The sequence below is a fragment of the Scylla paramamosain genome, chromosome 1, assembly GCF_035594125.1.
Source record: "Scylla paramamosain isolate STU-SP2022 chromosome 1, ASM3559412v1, whole genome shotgun sequence".
In the NCBI taxonomy this organism is placed as follows: Eukaryota; Metazoa; Arthropoda; class Malacostraca; order Decapoda; family Portunidae; genus Scylla; species Scylla paramamosain.
Window position 1 is genome coordinate 31,952,205 of NC_087151.1, and position 21,173 is coordinate 31,973,377.

Consider the following 21,173-nt stretch of genomic DNA (forward strand, 5'->3'; position numbering starts at 1 on the left):
ACGACTTACAACAAGAAACACTGGAACACCCCGTGTCTACTAAAGCACAACACTCTGTTCTTTCCCCCTTAATACCGTACTTGGTAGCACCTCATTCATTGGTCCTCTTGAGAGAAGGCTGGTGCTGATGCCTCCTCTCCATTCTCAATTCTTGAACACCTGGTTGAGATGAGACCCACACCACCACCGATAACACCTTATGCGTTATCGTGGGTGACCTCTGCCACTCTGCACTAGTTCTCCAATCTCTCTGTGACTCCGATCCAGGCTGTGTTGTGGCACCAAAACTCGGCTCCATTGTCCCAAGGAGGGAACTATCATCCCTAATGACCGCCCTAGCACATGTCAAAATCTAGTCCAAGGTAATGTCTTCCATGCGGGATCCTGCTCTCTATAACTGTCAAATGTTTTCGGGCAGACCAGCTACAAAGGCACAAGCAAGCGACTTGTCTGCTAGTCCACCAAACAGAGACAATAGGCACCGCAACTCAGCCAAGTACATGTCTGATGGTTCGGTGGTTCGTGGCTTCCTGCTGATAAACTTTTCATACGTCTTGTAGGGATCCACAGAAAAAGTAAACTCCAAGGTCTCCTTAATTTTGTCTGTCGACAACCTGCTCTTCTCTGGCAGCTGCAGGTACACAGCAGAAGCACCCTAAGTAAGACAGAGAGGGAGCATACTAGCCACATTCTTGACCCTCTGAAGATTACACACGAGCTCCAACTTCTCTAACCATTCGAACACCGACTGTGTTCCTCTTCTGTCAAATTCCAGAATCAACTTCAAGTCGAGGTTAGTCTCTTCAGCCATACTGCCTAGATGGCTTGAGGCTGCAAATAAATAAAGTTGTCTTTCCTTCTTTATTTGTAGTGAGACACAAGCTGATGGTGCAGGTAGTGTGGAGGTCTGGCTTGAACTGACTTGTTCCTTCTCCCCACTCCCTCACTTCAACTCTCATTCACACCTGCTGACATGGCAACTCCCTAATCCTACCACCTCAGTGAAATGACTAGTTAACCATACCAACCACCAACAATATACCATAAACTCGTTTTTACAATTACTGATAAAATTCAATATTGCACAGTCATCATACATTCATATTCCAATCTTACACATTACAGATACACTAGGAAGGTTGAAAGGTTTAGTCTTTGCAACAGCATTTCCCTGATTTGGGCAGTGAATATCATATAAGCTTTCTTTGTGGAAAAAAAAAAAAAAAATAGATAAATAAAATAAATAAAAATCTGAATGTGTGTATCTATGCATTCCATGCTGATGCAAGTCCCAAACTATCTTAAGGTGCTGATTTTGAGCCTTTCAGCTATATCACATTTCATTGAACATTGAGAATGAGATAACTTATTCTAATGCTTTTTGTTTCAGAGATGTTTACCTGCTTGATGATCCTCTGAGTGCTGTTGATGCTCATGTGGGCAGCCATCTCTTCCAGTGGGTCATTAAAAGAGCTCTTCAAGGCAAGACTACAATTTTTGTAACACATCAGCTTCAGGTGTGTCCGCTAAACTTGATTAATTTATTTCCTTGTTTTATTATTATTATTTTTTTGTTTTTGTTATTTTTTTCTGGAAGTGATTATTAATAGAAGTATTGAAACTTTTTTTTTTTTCCATCAGTACCTGCCTCAGTGTGACCGTGTTCTGCTTATACAAGATGGACGTGTTGCTGGGTTCGATTTACATGCCAAGCTTTTGGAAGACAGTACAGAGTATGCTACTTTGTACAAATCACATATGGATAGTGTGGAAAAGGAAGAATATGAAAGGTAAGAACCTTGTCTCTTAGGTGTGGGTGTTCTGTATATACAAATCATTAGCTCTCAGGAACAGCTTTCTGGGGAGTGGAAGCATGTTTGAATTGGTAAAAATTATAATTTTTTTAACCAGTGTGATCTGTTCATGATGAAAAAATCTGAAATTTCATTCTCAGACAAAATGTATGGATAATTTAGGTGAAATACAACTACATAAAGGTCTTGTTATATTTGAGGGTTACATTCTCTGAAAACCTTGCTTAAGAAAAATTTGTACATGATAGAAATACGTCTTTACATTAAGTATTGGAGATTATGTGTATTCATTGTAGTTAGTAAGGATAAGCCTCATCCAAAGGCTAGGGGATGAAATATGATGGAATGTTACACTGTATAGATGGTTGCTGACTGCCAAATGCCTAGTAATCTTATTACTACTTTTTTGGCAATATTCAGATGTAATGGCTCTTGATCAGATGTTTTTCAAATTTCATCAGTGCTGCTAATAAGCTGTTGCAAGAGTGAATAGTTTTCTATATTGGTTAAAATAGGAAATTCATATGTACTTATGGTCTGACCATTTTGAATTGAGCATTTGAGTGTTGTTCTTTCTGGGGATTCCCCGGCCTGTGGCGCTGCCAAACCTTGTACTGGGCAATTATCAGATTAGAGCCTATGTCTCACTAATAACCCTGCTTCCCACACACCACCTCTCTCTCTCTCTCTCTCTCTCTCTCTCTCTCTCTCTCCATTGTGAATTTCTTTTAAAATGTGATAGGTTTCCTTTAAGATATGATATTTCCCTTAAACTATGATGTTATATTTTTATTCTTTAGTTATGACCTTTTTCCACACCACCATTGAGGTAAAAAAAAGTCAACGTATGTTGGTGGCTTTTGCTGTTCAAGCAACAGTTCTTGAGGAGTCAAGTAATGATCCCCTATTAGCCTTTTCTTCCCAAAAATACTTATTTGCTGAATAAGTAAGCTTTTTTCTCGGCTGTGGTGACGAGAGAGAGAGCGGCAGAGGTAGCTTCTATCCTGGCTGATGGGGTAAGAGGAAGTGACCATGGATTGACATGGTCACTCTGACCGTGTGATCTCACTTGGTCAGCCATGGAGACGTGACAACACCTGGAGGAAATGTTGCCAAGTATTGTGGTGTTTGCAAAAAAAAAAAGCAATGCAAATACAGTATCATAAAAAACATATATTATACTAACTTGCCTTTTTTAGAGCATCACAGTGCATATATACTACAACATTTAATTTTGATGTAGGAAATACCTGACATGAGGTGTGTCTTGGTATAAGTGTGGCAGAGCCGCAGGCCAGGGAATCCCCAGACAGGACAGTGCCTAAACATTCAATTCAAAATGGTCAGACCATAGTGATTTTCAGAATTACTTTTATAGACATGACTATAATCCTTTACAATGCAAGCTCTGTGTTACTCAGATGCCATCTCACATGTTTGGAAATAGCCAGTTGGAATAATAATAATAATAAAAAAAAGTTAAATGAATAAGTCTGTATTTTTTCATTGTTTTCAAACTGAACTCTTTGCAGAGATGAGCTCTCTCCTCCAGCTGTACGTAGACGTCAGGACTCAACAATGTCAACTGGGAGTGAAAGAAATAGTATTCCTGATAAACTCATGGATGATATAATACAAGAAAGTTTAGCTGAAGGTGAGTTGTGATAGATTTTCATTACACTGCTTCCTCCATATTTACAGAGGCTAAGGGACACAGATCACTACTAATGACAAATTTCAGCAAATATTTGGTACACTCCTGGAAAAAAAAAAAAACTGCAATCTATCTATACACAGAAAAAACCAAACTTGCAAAAACTATTGAGCAATTTTTCATGTAAATTATATCTAAGAAAGAATTTCTGGAACATGAAAGTAGCTAAAATTATGTAATTATGCTTCCTTTTATAAAAGTTTTTACAACTCTGCTTTACTTCTTCAACCACTCCATTCATGTTTATGTATTTATGCCACCCTGAGGATCTCCTCCCTTCTCTTTCCTCCTTTCTCAAAGCCAACATGGAGATCTCTCATGTTTTTTCTATCCTAAAATGGATTGCTGAGAATTGGCCAAGCTAGTGCAGCTTTCATTATTGGGGAGACACGTGGCATCAAATCATCAGAGCTTGCAACCACTGTCAGTATTGAAAAAATTATAAGAAACACTAGAGTTCTTTGAAAGATATGCAAAGAAGTAATGACAACAAAAAGAAAAGCTAGAGAATAGTGATATATTACATTTGAATGCATCCACCTAGAATAGAAACTTTCTACACTTTAAAGATCAAAGAACCATTGTACATGTATGAAATATTCTTTTTAGTTCTTAGGAGTGGTGCATAGAAAATAATCATATCATAGAGGAAAATTTTTATCTACAAAAAAATATGAATTTTTTGTACAGGTACAGATCTTAGTTAAAAAGTGAAAAAAATCCAATTTGAAAATTTTCATCTGATAATTGGGATATGTTCCTTATTTAAGATGATGTACTGAAGAGGTCACTTGACAAAGGTAGGGCAGGACTTAACTCACACATATAATAATGACATATGTTTTACTACTGCACTCCTGAACACCATGGTCATGGCTATGATCAGAGGTAACTCGGCCTCATTGGTCATGATACTGCCTTTGCTTTTCTATTCATAGCAAAACTTACTTTTAATTTCTTTAACAATCAATTTCTTTTACAGGAAAAGGTATAGGACAACTAATTTCTGAAGAGAAACTGGACAAAGGAGATATACCATGGTCCACTTACCATTCTTACATAATTGCATGTGGTGGCTACATAGTCTGCACTCTGGTGATCTCTACATTCCTTCTTAATGTTGGATCTACAGCATTCAGTTCATGGTGGTTGTCTATGTGGTTGTCAGCTGGAAGTGGGGTAAGTGGGATTGTGCTTTGTGTATTCTCACTTCTTGTCTGATTTGTACACATTTATCAAAATCCGTGTTATATATATATTGATATCTTTCTAGGTTTCAGTTTTATATGCCAAGTTCCTAGAACACTGGACTTACCAGCAATGACATATCACATTAAAGGATCATAATAAAATTTAACACACAAAACCTTAATGTGCAACATCCAACAGAGGCATTTGTCATAGATCTGATCATAGACTGGGTACCTATAAGAGACAAATAATATATTACTCTTGTCCCCTTCCTTTCATCTATGGAAGTGTGATCATGTAGATCTGCTATATCACAGGAAATAATATTGTGATAACTTGCCTCCAAAGACAAAACTAAGTGTGTATTGTTAATGGAACATGTCTGCTTTTCTGTAATGTGAGGAAGAGTAGCCCATGCCTGCCTGATGGTCTGAAAATGGGGTTGCTAACTTGGTTTCTAGTGCTCTCTATACTAACCAGCAGATAATTCAAACCAGTTTAGGTGGCTTGAGAAATAATCTTCATTTAAGACCAGCATTTGTCTGACTTGTTGCAGTACTGACTGATGAAAAAATAGTGATATATCCCTTGAAAGTGTACATACAATATATACTTGCTACTGACTAATATATTTTTAGGTTTGCCCTCTTCATAGCTTAATGTAGCATCTGTGGGAAAGAATGAGTCAGTGTGCATAAAGTGTCTGAACTTGCTGTTGATGCTGCCAATGAGTGTCAATGAAAACAAAATAATAACATTGGAGCCAGTCTTCAATTGGCAGCTTACTGGATGAGTTTGAAGTTACAGTGCTTGATTTAATGTTGATTACTTGCTTTTAGATTAGATTTATCTTGGGTATACAAGATAACTCCTTGTTTTGAAAGATTTTTACAAGGTGAACATTTTTCTATAGCCTGATATAACATGTATAGATATTCATATATACTACTACATTGTGCACACATACATTTTCATTGATGCAATTTTCTGTTAGATATCAATATATTTTATTTGGTTTGACATCTGTGCCCACCAGACTCTTCTACACACCCAGCATTGGTTTACCCTAACCACTTCATATTAATTGAAGTCCCAGAGCTCAGCAGTGTTCGATCCTGTCTTGGCTACATATACCACATTGCTCAAACTCACTTTGTCTCATATATGCCTTTTATCCTCCTGGATTCTATACCCTCTGTGACTCAAGGCTTCCTTGTCATCACCTCTGCATTTCACTTTCTGCTTTGGGCCTGTTTTCTTTTAATCTTTCTTTAATTTCTTTCGTTTATCATCATATGACCAAGCATCATATGACATATCGTGCTTTGTCTTCTGTTGCAAGGTGCTCAATTTGTTTATATTTTTTCACTGTGCTCTTTTTCTTTCATATTCGTGAAAGTGGAAGTTTCTTCATCAACAGTAAACAGAAAATTCAAGTTGGGAGGATTTTCTTAGTCTTCTGCTGTCATTTTGTTTAGTTGCAATTAAGAACATGCAAGGTCATACAAATGTGTGGTCTTCAAATCTTTTTACAAAGAGGACAATATGTATATATTCACTATCAGTAGAGTTGATTAACAGTGTATCTTGAATTCTAACTGATACAGCAGATCAAAACTAAAAAAAACCTGGTTGTAATTTCAGGTGGTGGAAGTAAACTGTATGTTGAATATAAACTAATGTTTAATTTAATGTCTTCATGTACACCTTGGCCATCTTCTGATCTTGCCATGTTATGCCTTTTTTGGGAAGCTCTATTTCTAAGGTACATATTAGAATTTTTCAACTAAAAAAAATTTACTTCATATAATAAAAAAAAATGACTGATAATTAGATTAAATTTTTTAATTGAAAATTTATCAGTTAAGCATCAGCAAAGTCAAGTTTTGAGTTAGCAGTTATTGATGCTTGCTTTTCCATTACTCGAGCCCACAGCTGTTAGTATTTGGTTTTAAAATTCCACAAAAGCATAATTAGAAACACCATTTGACACTCCTTTCTTTTTTACTGGAGATTTTAACATGATTTCTGTTTCTTCTGTGCCAAGAGCTACATTGCGAGTTTTCATGTTCTTCTTGACTTTCAGTAGTAGGACTGAAAACAGACCTGCAATAACTCCTACTATTATAAGAAATAGTATTACAAGTTCCTTGTCCATGAAATTTTTACCACAGATGGTGTTCAGCCTTTGGGTGTTGTTTTTCATGTCGGAGCAGAATGTTGAATTCTCAAACAGTTCATATACAACTTGTGGCTCCCTCATGGTACTATCGATTGTCATGGAATTTAATAACATCATTGTGCTACAGTTGCAAGTCACTGTGTGCAGTACATTGTTCTCAATTTCCAACTTATAATTTAATGGCATAAAGTTAAGAAGAATCAGACTTCCTTCTTCGTGTGCATAAAAATGATTTCCTGAGAAGAGAAGATATCCCTGCTCTGGGGATAAATGTAACCAGGCTAGTCCATATCGTTCAATGTGATAAAATATGTTGTTGAGAATTGTTATTGTATTGGCTTCATTTATGACCAAACTGTGTATTGCCAATGACTTGATGGTGTTTCCTTTAAATGTAAAGTTATGAGTGCTGAAGTCAAATGAGAGAAACTCAAGACTGTCAATACTGTTGTTTTCAATCACTGTTTCTTGGGAATCTTGGATGAGTGCACTGGTGAGAACCTTGCCAATCACATTGCTTTGTAGCACAAATTTTTTAACCTGAAAAGAAAAAGAAATCATGAAATGATCACATCAGCATCATCATCATTACCATCATCATCATCATCATCATCATCATCATCATCATCATCATCATCATCATCATCATCATCATCATTGTCACTAATTACATCATCAATTTTCATAATGAAATGGAAGTGTACATGTCATCATCTTCTCAGGTGGACTTTCATATTTAGGTTCTGTTTGGGTCATGGTCTATTGTTTGAAGATCTTTTACATACAATGGTCATCTTGTACAAGACCTTGGGTGGATCAAGAAATCACACAAATACTAGAAAACTGACAGTTAAATGTCCATTACTTGGAAATGCTTCAAAAGTAATCTAGTTCTGACTTGACTAGATTTAGATTACCTTCCTATTATCAGAATTACTGGATGCTGTCATGTATTGGTACTGTGTTACAAATTATAAGTGAAGTTTCTATGCTGTGCTGTGTATTTGTGAAGCTGACTTCAGATCAATTTACTTTAAAATTGGGGTCATAGTAAGCCAGATTCAGTGAAAAGAGGAATGGGGAGTGACACTTGTATTGGCATAGGTTTAAAAACTTGTATTTCAAATGTTCTGTGAGCTGACATGTTGTCATGATGAGGTCAATCACCTATCCACAAACTTAGCAGTGAAAAACCATATTCAAATAGGATTTAAGGAAATCTTTTTGTTATGTGCCCATCATGCTTCTCACAGAAGAAAATTATTCTCTAAGAAATATCAAGGAAGTAATTTATAAATGGATACTTCAGGTTTATGATTGATCTGTTCTTGTAATATAGTATAACTGTGTTGAATTATTTGCCACTGAAAGAGCAATACACATACATGTATGTGATTAAAGATACAGTGATGTGAAGAAGACCATGATGTTTCAAGAATAACATATTACCTAACAAGACATCAGTTATTAGAATTCAGATTCCTGCTACCAGATGTTCTGTTTCATGAAAACACAATTATATAGCACAGCCTTTTACATAGTAAAAGGAATATGGAGACTAACTTTGGTGTGAAAAAATACTGTTTCTCTATTTTGCAACTATATACAACTATGATAAAGTCAAGAATCAGAATTGCCCTGTCTGAGAGGCATTGCTACATGTGTGTTCATGTGGGATAGTGAGGCATGTTTTGGAGCAAATTTCATTCAATAGTGTGTATGTTTAACAAGGATGTCCGCTGAACTAAGTCAAAATTAATTTTGTTTTAATTTCTAATATTTTGTTATATTCTTTTCTAGAAATTGATGTATTTGTCATCCTGTAGCCATTGAAATTTACTCCTATGATACATATGAATATTAACTCCATATTCATTGTCCTTCAAAGCATAGGCCTACTGTCTGGTGAAAGTTGAAAACACCTAATGATATTATATGGTCACTTGGCTACAATTATGCATAGTAAAACTATAGTGCAGGTGGAGATAGCAAACAGTTTCTAACAAGATGAGGGATGCTTTGAGGAATGAAGTGGGAAATTACCATCTTAATTTTAGATATGTTAGTTATGTTCAACATTATTGTTTTATCACAGTGACAAATTTTTATTTATGTCTAGATAAAAAGTACTCACATGTCGTGATGCAATGTTAATTTCACCCAGTGTTTTTATTTTGCTGTTGGTTATAGCTAAAACCTCTTGGAGCTGATTCTCATCTGTCTGTAGCAAGAGATTGAGTTCTCTGTCCCAGGTAATATTGTCAAAGAGGATGTGGGTTAGTTTGTGTGCATGAATGATGAGAGCATCCTGCATTGGGGCAAACCCAGAGGAAGACAGCTGGAGTGTCCTGAAAAGATTCTCAAGATTATTAGCACATGTGATATTATGGTTGATTCTACCTATATAGATGCACCACCAATTTGTTGGCTTCCTTGATTTTAAAAGCCTTGGTAGATTAAATATTTGCCACACCAACTGTCACATCATGATATTTCATCAACAGAACTCTGTGCCAGTGTAACAGTATGCAAGGTGTGGTGCATACCTTAGCATTTTTAATCAATTATACAACATATTTCATAACTAAATCTAATAATATATAATATTAACACAATCTACTAGGATGTTATTAAATAGTTATTGATTTATTTTAGAAATACTCCATCTTGTTTACAAACACTGAGTTCTGCACCCGTACTTAGAATTATCATTAGCGTCATAAATCAATATTTATCAAGTATCATAAGTCCTTGTGAGTACTTGCAAAGACTTGCAAACATATGTAGGTTTGTAAGATGCTGTATGAGACTTTTTGAAACTCTATGATTTTATGATTTTTTACATATTAGGTGTAATATTATAGGACACTAAGAGGTATTCTAGAGACTTTACAGTTCCTCACAAACACTGATAGAGTTAAAGTGGCCAACCAATATGCATCAGCCACTATAGAAGAGTTTTTTTTTTTTTTTTTTTTTAAGGCTTCCTCACAGCTGCTTATTTAAGCTTATTTAAGCTTATTTAAGCTGCTAAATCTGTATGTACATGAGCCTTATCCATCCATGTATGGAGTATGCTTCACATGTCTTGTGGGTTTCACTCATACTGCTCTTTTACAGAGGGTGGAATCAGAACCTTTTCATTTCATCAACTCCTCTCCTCTAACTGACTGTCTTCAGTCTCCTTCTCATTGCCATAGTGTTGCATCTCTAGCTATCCTCTACTGCTATTTTCATGCTAACTGCTCTTCTGATCTTGCTGACTTTATGTCTCCCCTCCTCCTGCAGCCTTGCTACACAAGACTCTCTTCTTTCTCTCACCCCTATTCTGTCCACCTCTCTAATGCAAGAGTTAACCAGCATTCTCAATCATTCATTCCTTTTTCTGGTAAACTCTGGAACTCCCTGCCTGCTTCTGTATTTCCACCTTCCTATGACTTGAATTCCTTCAAGAAGGAGGTTTCAAGACACTTATCCTTCTATTTTTTACTACTGCTTTGGACCCTATTTGGGGACTGGCATCTCAGTGGACTTTTTGTTGCCCTTGGCTGGTGTCCCTCCTACATAAAGAACAAAAAAAAAAAGGGAGATTGTTGAAATATTTAGCTTTTTAAATTTAATAATTTTTTAAGTTCCATTGTAACTGCAAATTTTGCAACTTAATATTGATAATTCTTTCTTCCTTGGAGTTACAAATTGTTTCTGAGCATTTTGAATTTTGTAATGTGCCACTTTGCCTGTTTCAAAAGGCCAGATGCCTGAAAAATATTTATATTCATGAGGTATGTTAAAGTGTACCATAATACCCATAATAAGTTGTTTTATACTTACTGAAGTTGAGTCTCATATTGTAGAAAAAAATTATATGATACATGAAGCACATCAGTTTCATGTAGCTGTAGAATGTGAATGTTGGAAAGGGAGATGAGAGTTGGGCCACTGAGATGGACTGCCTGACACTGGCCAACCTGCAGCCTTGTTGTGTTGACAGGAAGTGTGAGGTGCTTGTTACCACTGCTTATCCTGAGGTCTTGAATAATGATTGTCTGAAGAATGATATTAAGATCTCGCATACATTCCAAGATATGTGTGGTTCATTTTACTAATGATGCATTTTAGAAGGGCAGCAATTAATATCATGTTACTGTATTTATTTATACAGGTGTCTGTTTTACTTAATTCGATCATTATTAGTATATTGTATATTAATCTGTAAATTCTCTTGAGTTTCTTTCTTTTTATGTTTTATGCATTTTTATATGTGCTATTTTACTTACGTACTTCATTCTTGGAATGACAAGAGCATGTAAATGCAATTTCTTCTTCCGTAGTCAAGTCTTCTGCACAGAATTCAGCAACCACATAGCTGGAGCTTTGCACAATCCATAAAATGGTAATTAAAGTTAGAAGAAACACTTGCATTTGTGATAAATGTTTCAAACACATTTGGTTGCTGTTGAAAAAAAAAAAAAAACTACATAATTTTTCCTGGAAATATTTGTCTGGTATTTGAGAGTTTGGAGATTAATCTCCATGTAAATTTGAACTGTAGCACATGAAAGATTTCACTGTTTTCAAGCCACTGCTTAATGCAAGGTCTCTTGGTGCATTTTAAAAACTTTCAGGAGAATTAACAAAGAAATCCTTCATTGATGCCAGAAATGAGTTATTTTCTGTGGTATCTTATCTGCACCATAATGTATCTGATAAGAGAGAGAGAGAGAGAGAGAGAGAGAGAGAGAGAGAGAGAGAGAGAGAGAGAGAAAGAGAGAAAGAGAGAGAGTATATATATAAAAAGACTTGCCATAGTTGTTTATTGGTGGTTGATTGCAGATGGCTTGTAATCATGGAATTTTAAAGAATATAATAGACATGGGGAGCAAGTGTTCTATTTAAAGAGGTCACTTTAGAGTGAGGGAAGTGGCCTAAGACATAAATGAACTACAGCTTAAAAAGAATAGCTGTGGAGGGGTGTAAATGCCAGTTAGTAACTAATGCTTCTACTCTTTACTGCAGTTACCCTTTTAAAGCAGCAACTGCTTCAAGTAGGACTAATGTGTGAGGAGTTACTGGAATCACAGAGGTAGTTTTGGAACTGGAGAAACTGCTGTGAATGTAGACATGCTGCTGCATTAGGGTCAGTCACAACAGTTTCATGAAATATATTCAGTATGTAGAGAGAAGAATGTATACAAATATCTTAAGTTTGTTGTAACAGAGGTGCATGTCATTTTGATGGCAACAAGTAAATCATGGGGATCTGTCAGTACACACACACACACACACACACACACACACACACACACACACACACACACACACACACACACACACACACACACACACACACACACTATAATATTTAATTCTTTAATGAATTTTCAGAACACCACTTTGACTTTAGGAAATGAGACCATAGTTAGTGACAGTATAGCTGATAATCCTGACCGCCATTACTACCAGACCGTGTATGGAAGCTTCATTTTGGTTATTCTTGCTACTTCACTCATCAGAGGATTTTCCTTCATGAAGGTAATCATTGTTAATTTGTCCTTTTAATCCTTGTTATTTATGCAGCTTTTCATGTACACTAATTAGATACAAATTTGCTATAATCAGATTAAGTGGACACAATCATTTAATAGTTTCAATACTTCATTTTAGTCCTGTGCAAGCATAGAAGCATGAAATGAGACACCAATTAATTTTGTAGGGAAGGGAAGTGCAAATCATTACAGCATTTTGTCCATTCTACTTTAGGTTTTATGCAGTTTGAATCTTGATTGAATGTGACCATTGGGACAGTGGCAACATTGACTTTGATTATTATAATTTGCAAAAGTGTGAGAGATTTGCTTAGCCTGTACAGAACTTATTCCTTAAGTTAAAGTAAATGCTTGAAAAGGTGGAAGAACAAACAAATTTAATGTTCTCTATACATATACTCATTACTCGCTTCTGCCATTAGGTGAATTCTTAAGAATTATGCACCATGGTCATTGTTCATCGGTCCTGGTGGATATAAGGAAGGGAAGGAGGCAAGGACAGGTGAGAGGTTTTCCTGACTGAAAATTAATTTCTTCTGTCCACACATGTATTTTCTTTTCAATTTTACATACTGTTACACATGGCATGGGTCCAGGGGTTTTGGCTATCATGCATTGTTCTAAAGATCTGCATCTCTTCAAAAGTTATTTGAAAAGAAGGTATTGGTAGTGAAGATTTTCTGTCCAGGCTTGTTCATTCTTATTTTTTTGTTATCTTTTTTTTTTCCCTCCAATCTGACCTTGTCTCCACTTCCTCCTCCACTTTTGCTTGGGCCTTGGAACAACCAGTACCATGTGTATCTTTAGAATCCACCAAATATCAAAGTACATGGGAAGTTCATCTTCAGAAAGTATTCATAAACTTTATGAACACTTCCAGATATGTAGCTTTTCAATAAAAGTTCCAAAGTTGGTTAAAATCAAGCTACTCTCATTAGGTCCTTTTCTTATATTGAATAATGTTTCACAGATTTTAGAATTTTGGAATCAATCTTTTACATGAAACACTTTGTATTATAATGCTCCTTGGGTCCCACCAAGGGGGGATGATAAAGCTTCCACTGAATCCTGAACAGCATATGTGTAAATTTTCTACCCAGAATAATGTATTCTTCCATCTGTTTAAGTATTTATTTTAACTTGTGGGGACACAAGTATAAAAGCTTATTATCACAAAGAATACAGATAGAACTGTCACGTCCTATTCATGGTGAATTGCAAGTATGGAATGTGTTTGAAGTAATGGCTGATACTGCATCCATTGACATCAAGCTTAGCTCTCAAAGTTCCCAGTTCTTGGTGTCTGTTGTTTGCTTGAATATAGTAAAAATTATTTCTTATCTGCTGGAATCACTATTACTATCAGTATCTCCATGTGGAGTGATCTGTTGTCCTGCAATATTTGCTCACTGAATTTATCAATAACTTTTCTTTGTGCCTGTTTCCAGACTACCCTAAGGGCTTCCAGTCAGATGCATGACCAAGTCTTTATGAAGGTGTTTCACAGCCCCATGAGCTTTTTTGACACAACTCCTTCAGGGAGAATAATTAATATCTTCTCTCGAGATATGGATGAAGGTAATACTTCTTGGTCACTTGTATTTCTGCTGCATTCATTACTTCTAGACATCACTATTAAGAATTTCTTTATTTTTGTTGATAAAAGATATTGGAGGATCCCTCCAAAAACTTTTTATCATTAATTTCAAAGCTATTGTGTATTTATGAAGCATATTTATCTGTTATATAAATACATAATTTAATCAGCAAAATCTTGGGTTTGAGAAGAAGTTTCTTTCAAAAGTCAAATGAATTTTGTTAATTTAATTTGGAAAAAGAATTTAGTGTTTATTAAATGTGAGACTATTACATAACTAGGAGTGGTATGTTGGAGCTTGGAGTGCTTAAGGTAGTAGCATATTAGACACTACAGGTCATTAAGTAGAATTATATTTATTAATATCCATTTACAGCTGTACATAACATTATGCATTTATTTTGTCTAATATATGAACATTGTAACCTGAATTTTCATTGTATGTCAAAATTCTTGTGTCTTGTAGTGAGGTCCCTGTTAGCATGTTCCTTTTCTGTGCTTTTATTATGAATATGACTAGGTGCATTTTGCATGTACAGAGAGAGAGCTATTCTCTTCCTCATAGTATTAGAAGCAGCAGCATTATACAGTGGAGGAAAAAAAGGCTGGCCGGGTCACCATTTCTTACCTTCATAATAACCGCGCTAACTTTTGCTGCCTCCCCAATCCCCCAGATGGTTCACAAAGTTAAGAATAACATAACAATAAAATCATGTAATACTTGCAAACATCTGGCTACTTATTTGAGGAAAGACCAGTCTTCCTCATCTTGCTTAGACGTGTTGGAACTGAGTCAGCCAGATGTGCCTGGGAATCATTTCCCAGGCAGCACACAACTCATCCTCTAATTTCTCCACCGTAGAGGTTTCTCTTTCACTCAGCTCCTCTTTCAAAATATTCCACAAGTTATCTATAGGATTGAGGTCTAGACTGTTGCTTGGCCAGTTGAGAATATACTGAACCTCATTATCCTGAAGCCAGTTTTTGATGGAGTGTGCTCTGTGTGCTGGGGCCTCGTCATGCTGGAGAATCTCAGCACCACTATTAGCAAAACACTCTCCCATGTGTTCTTCCAAGATGTTAAGATAAACTTGCTGGTTTACCATGACATTCTTCTGAAGCACCACTAATGGCCCCTTACCCCCATACTCGAAAGCACCCCATACCATAAGGGATGGAGGGTGTTTTACTGTGAAGGCACAATACTAGGGGTCATCCCTGTTGACACCCTTCCTCACACATGCCCTCTTTCCCTTTGTGTCACTCACTATGAATAAAGACTTGTCAGTCCAAAGGACACCGCCACTTTTCTAATGGCCGCTTCAAATATTTCTTAGCAAATGCCTTACAAGTTTTCCTTTGGTGTTCATTTAAAGCAGGTTTTCGACATACCGCCACTTTTTTGTAATTGATTCCCTTGTGAAGCGCGCCAGACACAGTCTTAACTGTCACATCACCAAGTAGCTAGGGGTTTTCCTCCTTAAGTTTCCATGTCATAAGAATGGGAGTGGCACCCATGCACCACTTCAGAACTCTGAGTGAAGTTTCATTAATTTTCGTTGGTCTCCCAGTACTCTTACCGGGAGTAGGTACACAACCACTGGAGATGGTTCACTCACAGCAACCAAGTGATGAACACTTCTTTCATTCACACCGGTTTCTTTATCCTTCGTTTGAAGGCCTAATTTGTGACACTGAATCACACTGACCCTAGTATCATGATCAAGGGGGTTCCCACTCATGAGTTATGAATGTCACACACGATAACGGAAGGCAGACATGAATAATTGCCAGGCACGTGGGAGGATGGCCACAGTCAAACAATACATCCTCAGGGCTTTCTTGATTGATACTGAGACACGATTTCTATTGCAACTGATGAGTGAGTGATGGGGTAAGGTTACTATATAGTCAATTACCCGTAGGATATTTTTTCTTAAGTGAAAAATAGATGGTGCCAAATAAAAAACAAAGGCTGGCTAGCCTTCTACCCAGCCAGCCTTTTTTTCCTCCACTATGTATATATATATATATATATATATATATATATATATATATATATATATATATATATATATATATATATATATATATATATATATAGTGGTACTTTGTGATTTGAACTTAATTAGTTCTTTTGGGGTATTTGAATTGGGAATGTTCAAATTGAGAAGCAATTTATCCCATTCAAATTATTAAAAAAAAAAAAAAATCTGTTCCAGGTCCCAAAATCCCCCTATTTTTTTTTAAATTTTAGGGGTTTATGTTGTGTCCTAAACATAGAATTGATTGAAAATAACCTGAATTATAGAAAAAATACAGCAAAAGAAAACATGAATTACTATATATTTTGGCATATAAAACAACATTTGAATCACCTTAAAAAGACCAAAAAGTGTTTTATCCTACACATCAGATACAAAAGCAATGACCCTAAAATTTTATGCAAAATATCATTGTAACTAAACACCAACCTCAAAATGATGAGCCATCAAAACTTCCTGTTGTCTTCAATCTTGAAAACAGTTGTTGTATACACACTTTATTTTGAACTAAAAATCTCTCTCTCTCTCTCTCTCTCTCTCTCTCTCTCTCTCTCTCTCTCTCTCTCTCTCTCTCTCTCTCTCTCTCTCTCTCTCTCTCTCTCTCTCTCTCTCTCTCTCTCTCTCTTTAAACCAATGACCCTATTGTTCAACAAATCCTTGCAGTCCAGTATGAATGGAAGTCGCTAACGTAACTCTGATTTTCAAAAAAGGCAGTAAATCTTTACCATGTAATTACCGGCCAATTAGCTTAACCTCAGTCATATGCAAAATGCTTGAAACACTAATAAGAGATAAACTTGTTAATCACTTAGAAGGAAACAACTTACTTAAAAATACTCAACATGGCTTCTGCAACAAACGCTCTTGTTTGATGAACCTCTTAGACTACTACTCTGATATTCTGAACCCGTATGACGAGAGTAAAGTGGTAGATATAATGTATTTTGATTTTCAAAAGGCCTTCGACAAAGTCCCCCACAAACGCTTACTGATTAAACTAAAATCACACGGTATCCAAGGTAACATGTTGTGATGGGTTGAAAACTAGCTAAATAACTGTAAACAAAGGGTAGTAATAAATGGGAAAGCATCCAAGTGGACTAACATAACCAGCGGGATACCACAGGGATCAGTCTTAGGACCTGTTCTCTTCCTTGTTTATATTAACGACATAGATAAGGGTGTTACCAGTATAATATCAAAGTTTCCTGATGACACCCTACATTGTGAATTCTGTATTCTCTAACGAACAAATAATAGAAATGCAGAAAAATCTAGATAAATTGATAGAGTGGGGACAAACCTGGCAAATGAGTTTTAGTGCAGATAAGTGCTATAGGGTATAGAAATGAGAAAGCAGAGTATATTTTAAATGGTACCCAACTTAAAAGTGTTGACAACAAAATTGATTTAGGAGTGACAATATCAAGTAGCTTAAAACCTAACCAACACTGTTCAGAAATCGTAAAGAAAGCAAATAAAGTAATTGGCTTAATTGGCAGATCTTTTGAATATAAATTTAAGGATACAATCCTCATTTTGTATAACTCTTTAGTCTGTCCCCCTTTTGGAATATTGCGTTCAAGCATGGTGCCCCTACTACCAGGAAGACATTGATAAATTAGAAAGAGTTCAGTGTAGAGTAACAAAAATGATACCAAGCCTAAGAAACAAATCATACGGAGAACGTCTTAACCCTTTCAAAGGGAATTCCTAATTGTTGACATTTTTACTATGCTTGATATTATAGGCATTATCATTAGAACCAAAAATACAAGTCTTATAGTATGTCATCAATGATAAAAATGTAATTTGATTTATTACAGCAACTCAAAGTGATATATAAATAAATACAGGAAATAATAGGCCCTCAAAATTTGTGTGCTTTCCAAAAGCTTGGGAAAATAGAGACACGTTTGGTATAGCGATGTCTCTGGGGAAGAGTAGAGAACATCAGCACATGCTGCCACTAGTCTGATGTAGGGTGCTCGTTTCATTTGTTGCTTCCCCTCTCTCTCTCTCTCTGTCTCTCTCTCTCTGTCGCTCTCTCTCTCTCTCTCTCTCTCTCTCTCTCTCTCTCTCTCTCTCTCTCTCTCTCTCTCTCTCTCTCTCTCTCTCTCTCTCTCTCTCTCTCTCTCTCTCTCTCTCTCTGCATGTTTTTTAAATTTTTTTTTGTGTGTGAGTTTTTTTTTTCCCTCTTCTTCTCACTCCCAGTGTGCCTTGAAATTGCATTGGATGTGGCAGATAATTACTTCCTTCACTCCACTCAAAAGTATAAATATCCAGTGTGGTTGTACGCGCCTGCTTCCTCCCGCAAGGCACAGTTCTATGTTTCTTCCTGTTTCGTAATGTAACATTAGATGTTGATGCTCACGGTTTGTTGTTGTCACTCGGTCCGTGCTCAAACTCTGGCTCACTGTCACTTTGTGAAATTATCACTACTGCTTTCATCAGTTTCACTGTCGATTCACTTAGGCTCCCTTCCTCATCTGAAGAATATGATCCAAGATTGGGATGAAGACTTTCAGGTGGAGATATACCAGCCTGAGTCACTAGAATTGGGGAATGCTTCTGATATCCTCTCACGAATCAGAGTAAGGCTGCATTTCCACTGACCCAGTACCCTTGCAGATAGGGTATTCTTATCACTCTGACCTGTGTTGCCACTCTGTTTTCCATTCTCTCATTGTGTACCAATACTTACCAAAATAAGGGTATTCTTATCACACTGACCTGTGTTGCCACAGTTTGTTTTCCCCTTTTGCATTGTGTACCAATACTTACCAAAATAATGCAAGTAAATTATCATAGTACTTTTTTCTTCCATGTATACTTTTTTTTGCACTTATCAATATCATATTATACTTTGCACTAGTGATGCCGATGGTTCTCCCAAACACACACACACACACACACACACACACACACACACACACACACACACACACACACACACACACACACACACACACACACACACACACACACACACACACACACACACACACACACACACACACTCTCTCTCTCTCTCTCTCTCTCTCTCTCTCTCTCTCTCTCTCTCTCTCTCTCTCTCTCTCTCTCTCTCTCTCTCTCTCTCTCTCTCTCTCTCTCTCTCTCTCTCTCTCTCTCTCTCTCTCTCTCTAAGTGTTCACCTTCCTACTATTGTCACCTTAGTAGTCCTAGGTCAGGTCACCTCATGAGGACTGTAAGGTCTGTTGTGGCCTGCTTTTGTATGTAACTCTCTCTCTCTCTCTCTCTCTCTCTCTCTCTCTCTCTCTCTCTCTCTCTCTCTCTCTCTCTCTCTCTCTCTCTCTCTCTCTCTCTCTCTCTCTCTCTCTCTCTCTCTCTCTCTCTCTGTGTGTGTGTGTGAAAGTAAGAACAATCCTGAGGATTACTAAATAAAATGAGATTGATAAAGAATGAAAGTGGAATTATATGAGAGTGAGAAAGGATGAAACGAAAATGACACAATGAATGGGGAGAGAGAGAGAGAGAGAGAGAGAGAGAGAGAGAGAGAGAGAGAGAGAGAGAGAGAGAGAGAGAGAGAGAGAGAGAGAGTATCGCTCCCTTTTCTCTTATCTCTGACAGATATGGGGAAGGGAAGGTGCCAGGAAGGGAGGTTTGAGACCAGACCAAAGAGGAAGGGAGAGTGAAAGGAACAATGGGAGGAAGGGAGAGTGAAAGGAACAGTGGGAGGAAGGGAGGTATGGTGAAGAAGAGTAGTACATGGGACATATATATATATATATATATATATATATATATATATATATATATATATATATATATATATATATATATATATATATATATATATATATATATATATATATATATATATATATATATATATATATATATATATATATATATATATATATATATATATATATATATATATATATATATATATATATATATATATATATATATATATATATATATATATATATATATATATATATATATTCATACCATGTGATTCAAACACCATTCAATTTGAACAACTTCCAATTCAAACTGAGTTGGCAAACAAATTTTGTCCCCCAATTCAAACACAGTCATCCAGTTCAAACACAATCATCCATTCAAGCAATGCCACTCCGCCAGTCCCCCTTCCTTCCTTCTCTCTCTCTCTCTCTCTCTCTCTCTCTCTCTCTCTCTCTCTCTCTCTCTCTCTCTCTCTCTCTCTCTCTCTCTCTCTCTCTCTCTCTCTCTCTCTCTCTCTCTCTCTCTCTCTCTCTCTCTCTCTCTCTCTCTTCCATTTCCTTGTCCCATGTACTACTCTTTTTCACCATATCTCCCTTCCTCCCACTGTTCCTTTCACTCTCCCTTCCCTTTCCCTTTCACTAACCTCTAATTTAAAAACCATGGCAATTTTGGGAACCTAATCCCCAAGGCTGGGGATGGAATAATGCATAAGTACATACATGTATAAATTACACACACACACACACACACACACACACACACACACACACACACACACACGTATATATATATATATATATATATATATATATATATATATATATATATATATATATATATATATATATATATATATATATATATATATATATATATATATATATATATGTGTGTGTGTGTGTGTGTGTGTGTGTGTGTGTGTGTGTAATTTATACATGTATGTACTTATGCATTATTCCCTCCCCAGCCTTGGGGATTAGGTTCCCAAAATTGCCATGGTTTTTAATTTAAATTAGAGGTTAGTGAAATTAAGAGAGAGAGAGAGAGAGAGAGAGAGAGAGAGAGAGAGAGAGAGAGAGAGAGAGAGAGAGAGAGAGAGAGAGAGAGAGAGAGAGAGAGAGAGCACAGAAAATATGGGGGGGCTGCACTCTGATTTTTGTCCATGAAGTAGTAACAGTCTTTTCAGACAAAAAAAAAGACTAGCTTTATCAGTAATGTCTTGAAGTCTGTGGAGGCATGAACTTGACCCCATGTTTGGTGAATTAGGGTACAGTTATATAATTTCCTAACTTTAATTCTTGGAAGATGAGGTGTTTCAGTCCAACCAGCTGTGAAGCACCAGCCTTTGCTTACATAACCACAGCATAAAT

General features: G+C 36.4%; 2 protein-coding genes across 13 annotated transcripts in view; one reads left to right on the plus strand and one right to left on the minus strand.

Moving 5' to 3' along the window:
• Positions 1–21,173, plus strand: part of LOC135103914 (ATP-binding cassette sub-family C member 5-like) — a 106,949-nt gene that overhangs the window by 68,722 nt on the left and 17,054 nt on the right. For all 11 annotated transcript variants that reach the window (XM_064010848.1, XM_064010835.1, XM_064010834.1 and 8 more), the window contains 6 exons: positions 1,391–1,517; positions 1,642–1,790; positions 3,347–3,468; positions 4,511–4,707; positions 12,287–12,433; positions 13,896–14,025. In XM_064010848.1, coding sequence (XP_063866918.1) covers positions 1,391–1,517; positions 1,642–1,790; positions 3,347–3,468; positions 4,511–4,707; positions 12,287–12,433; positions 13,896–14,025 — 872 coding nt within the window. The remainder of the gene's footprint in view (positions 1–1,390; positions 1,518–1,641; positions 1,791–3,346; positions 3,469–4,510; positions 4,708–12,286; positions 12,434–13,895; positions 14,026–21,173) is intronic.
• On the minus strand, positions 6,385–11,584 carry LOC135104010 (uncharacterized). 2 transcript variants are annotated; one of them, XM_064010876.1, is made up of 4 exons: positions 11,183–11,584; positions 10,733–10,947; positions 9,036–9,249; positions 6,385–7,441 (listed from the first exon to the last, which is right to left on the minus strand). In XM_064010876.1, the coding sequence occupies exons 1-4, from the start codon at positions 11,345–11,347 to the stop codon at positions 6,671–6,673; spliced, it is 1,365 nt and encodes a 454-aa protein (XP_063866946.1). In that variant the 5' UTR covers positions 11,348–11,584; the 3' UTR covers positions 6,385–6,670. The 2 variants fall into 2 exon arrangements, with proteins under 2 accessions (XP_063866946.1, XP_063866953.1); XM_064010883.1 differs by having other exon boundaries at positions 11,179–11,472.

Bases quoted from the DNA above. Each gene is read 5' to 3' on its own strand.
- LOC135104010 (XM_064010876.1), bottom strand. From the start codon at position 11,347: ATGTGTTTGAAACATTTATCACAAATGCAAGTGTTTCTTCTAACTTTA. The intron at 10,948-11,182 runs GTACGTAAGTAA...ATCATTCTTCAG, and splicing joins CTTGTCATTCCAAGAATGAA to ACAATCATTATTCAAGACCT. The intron at 9,250-10,732 runs GTAAGTATAAAA...GAATCTTTTCAG, and splicing joins CAATATGAGACTCAACTTCA to GACACTCCAGCTGTCTTCCT.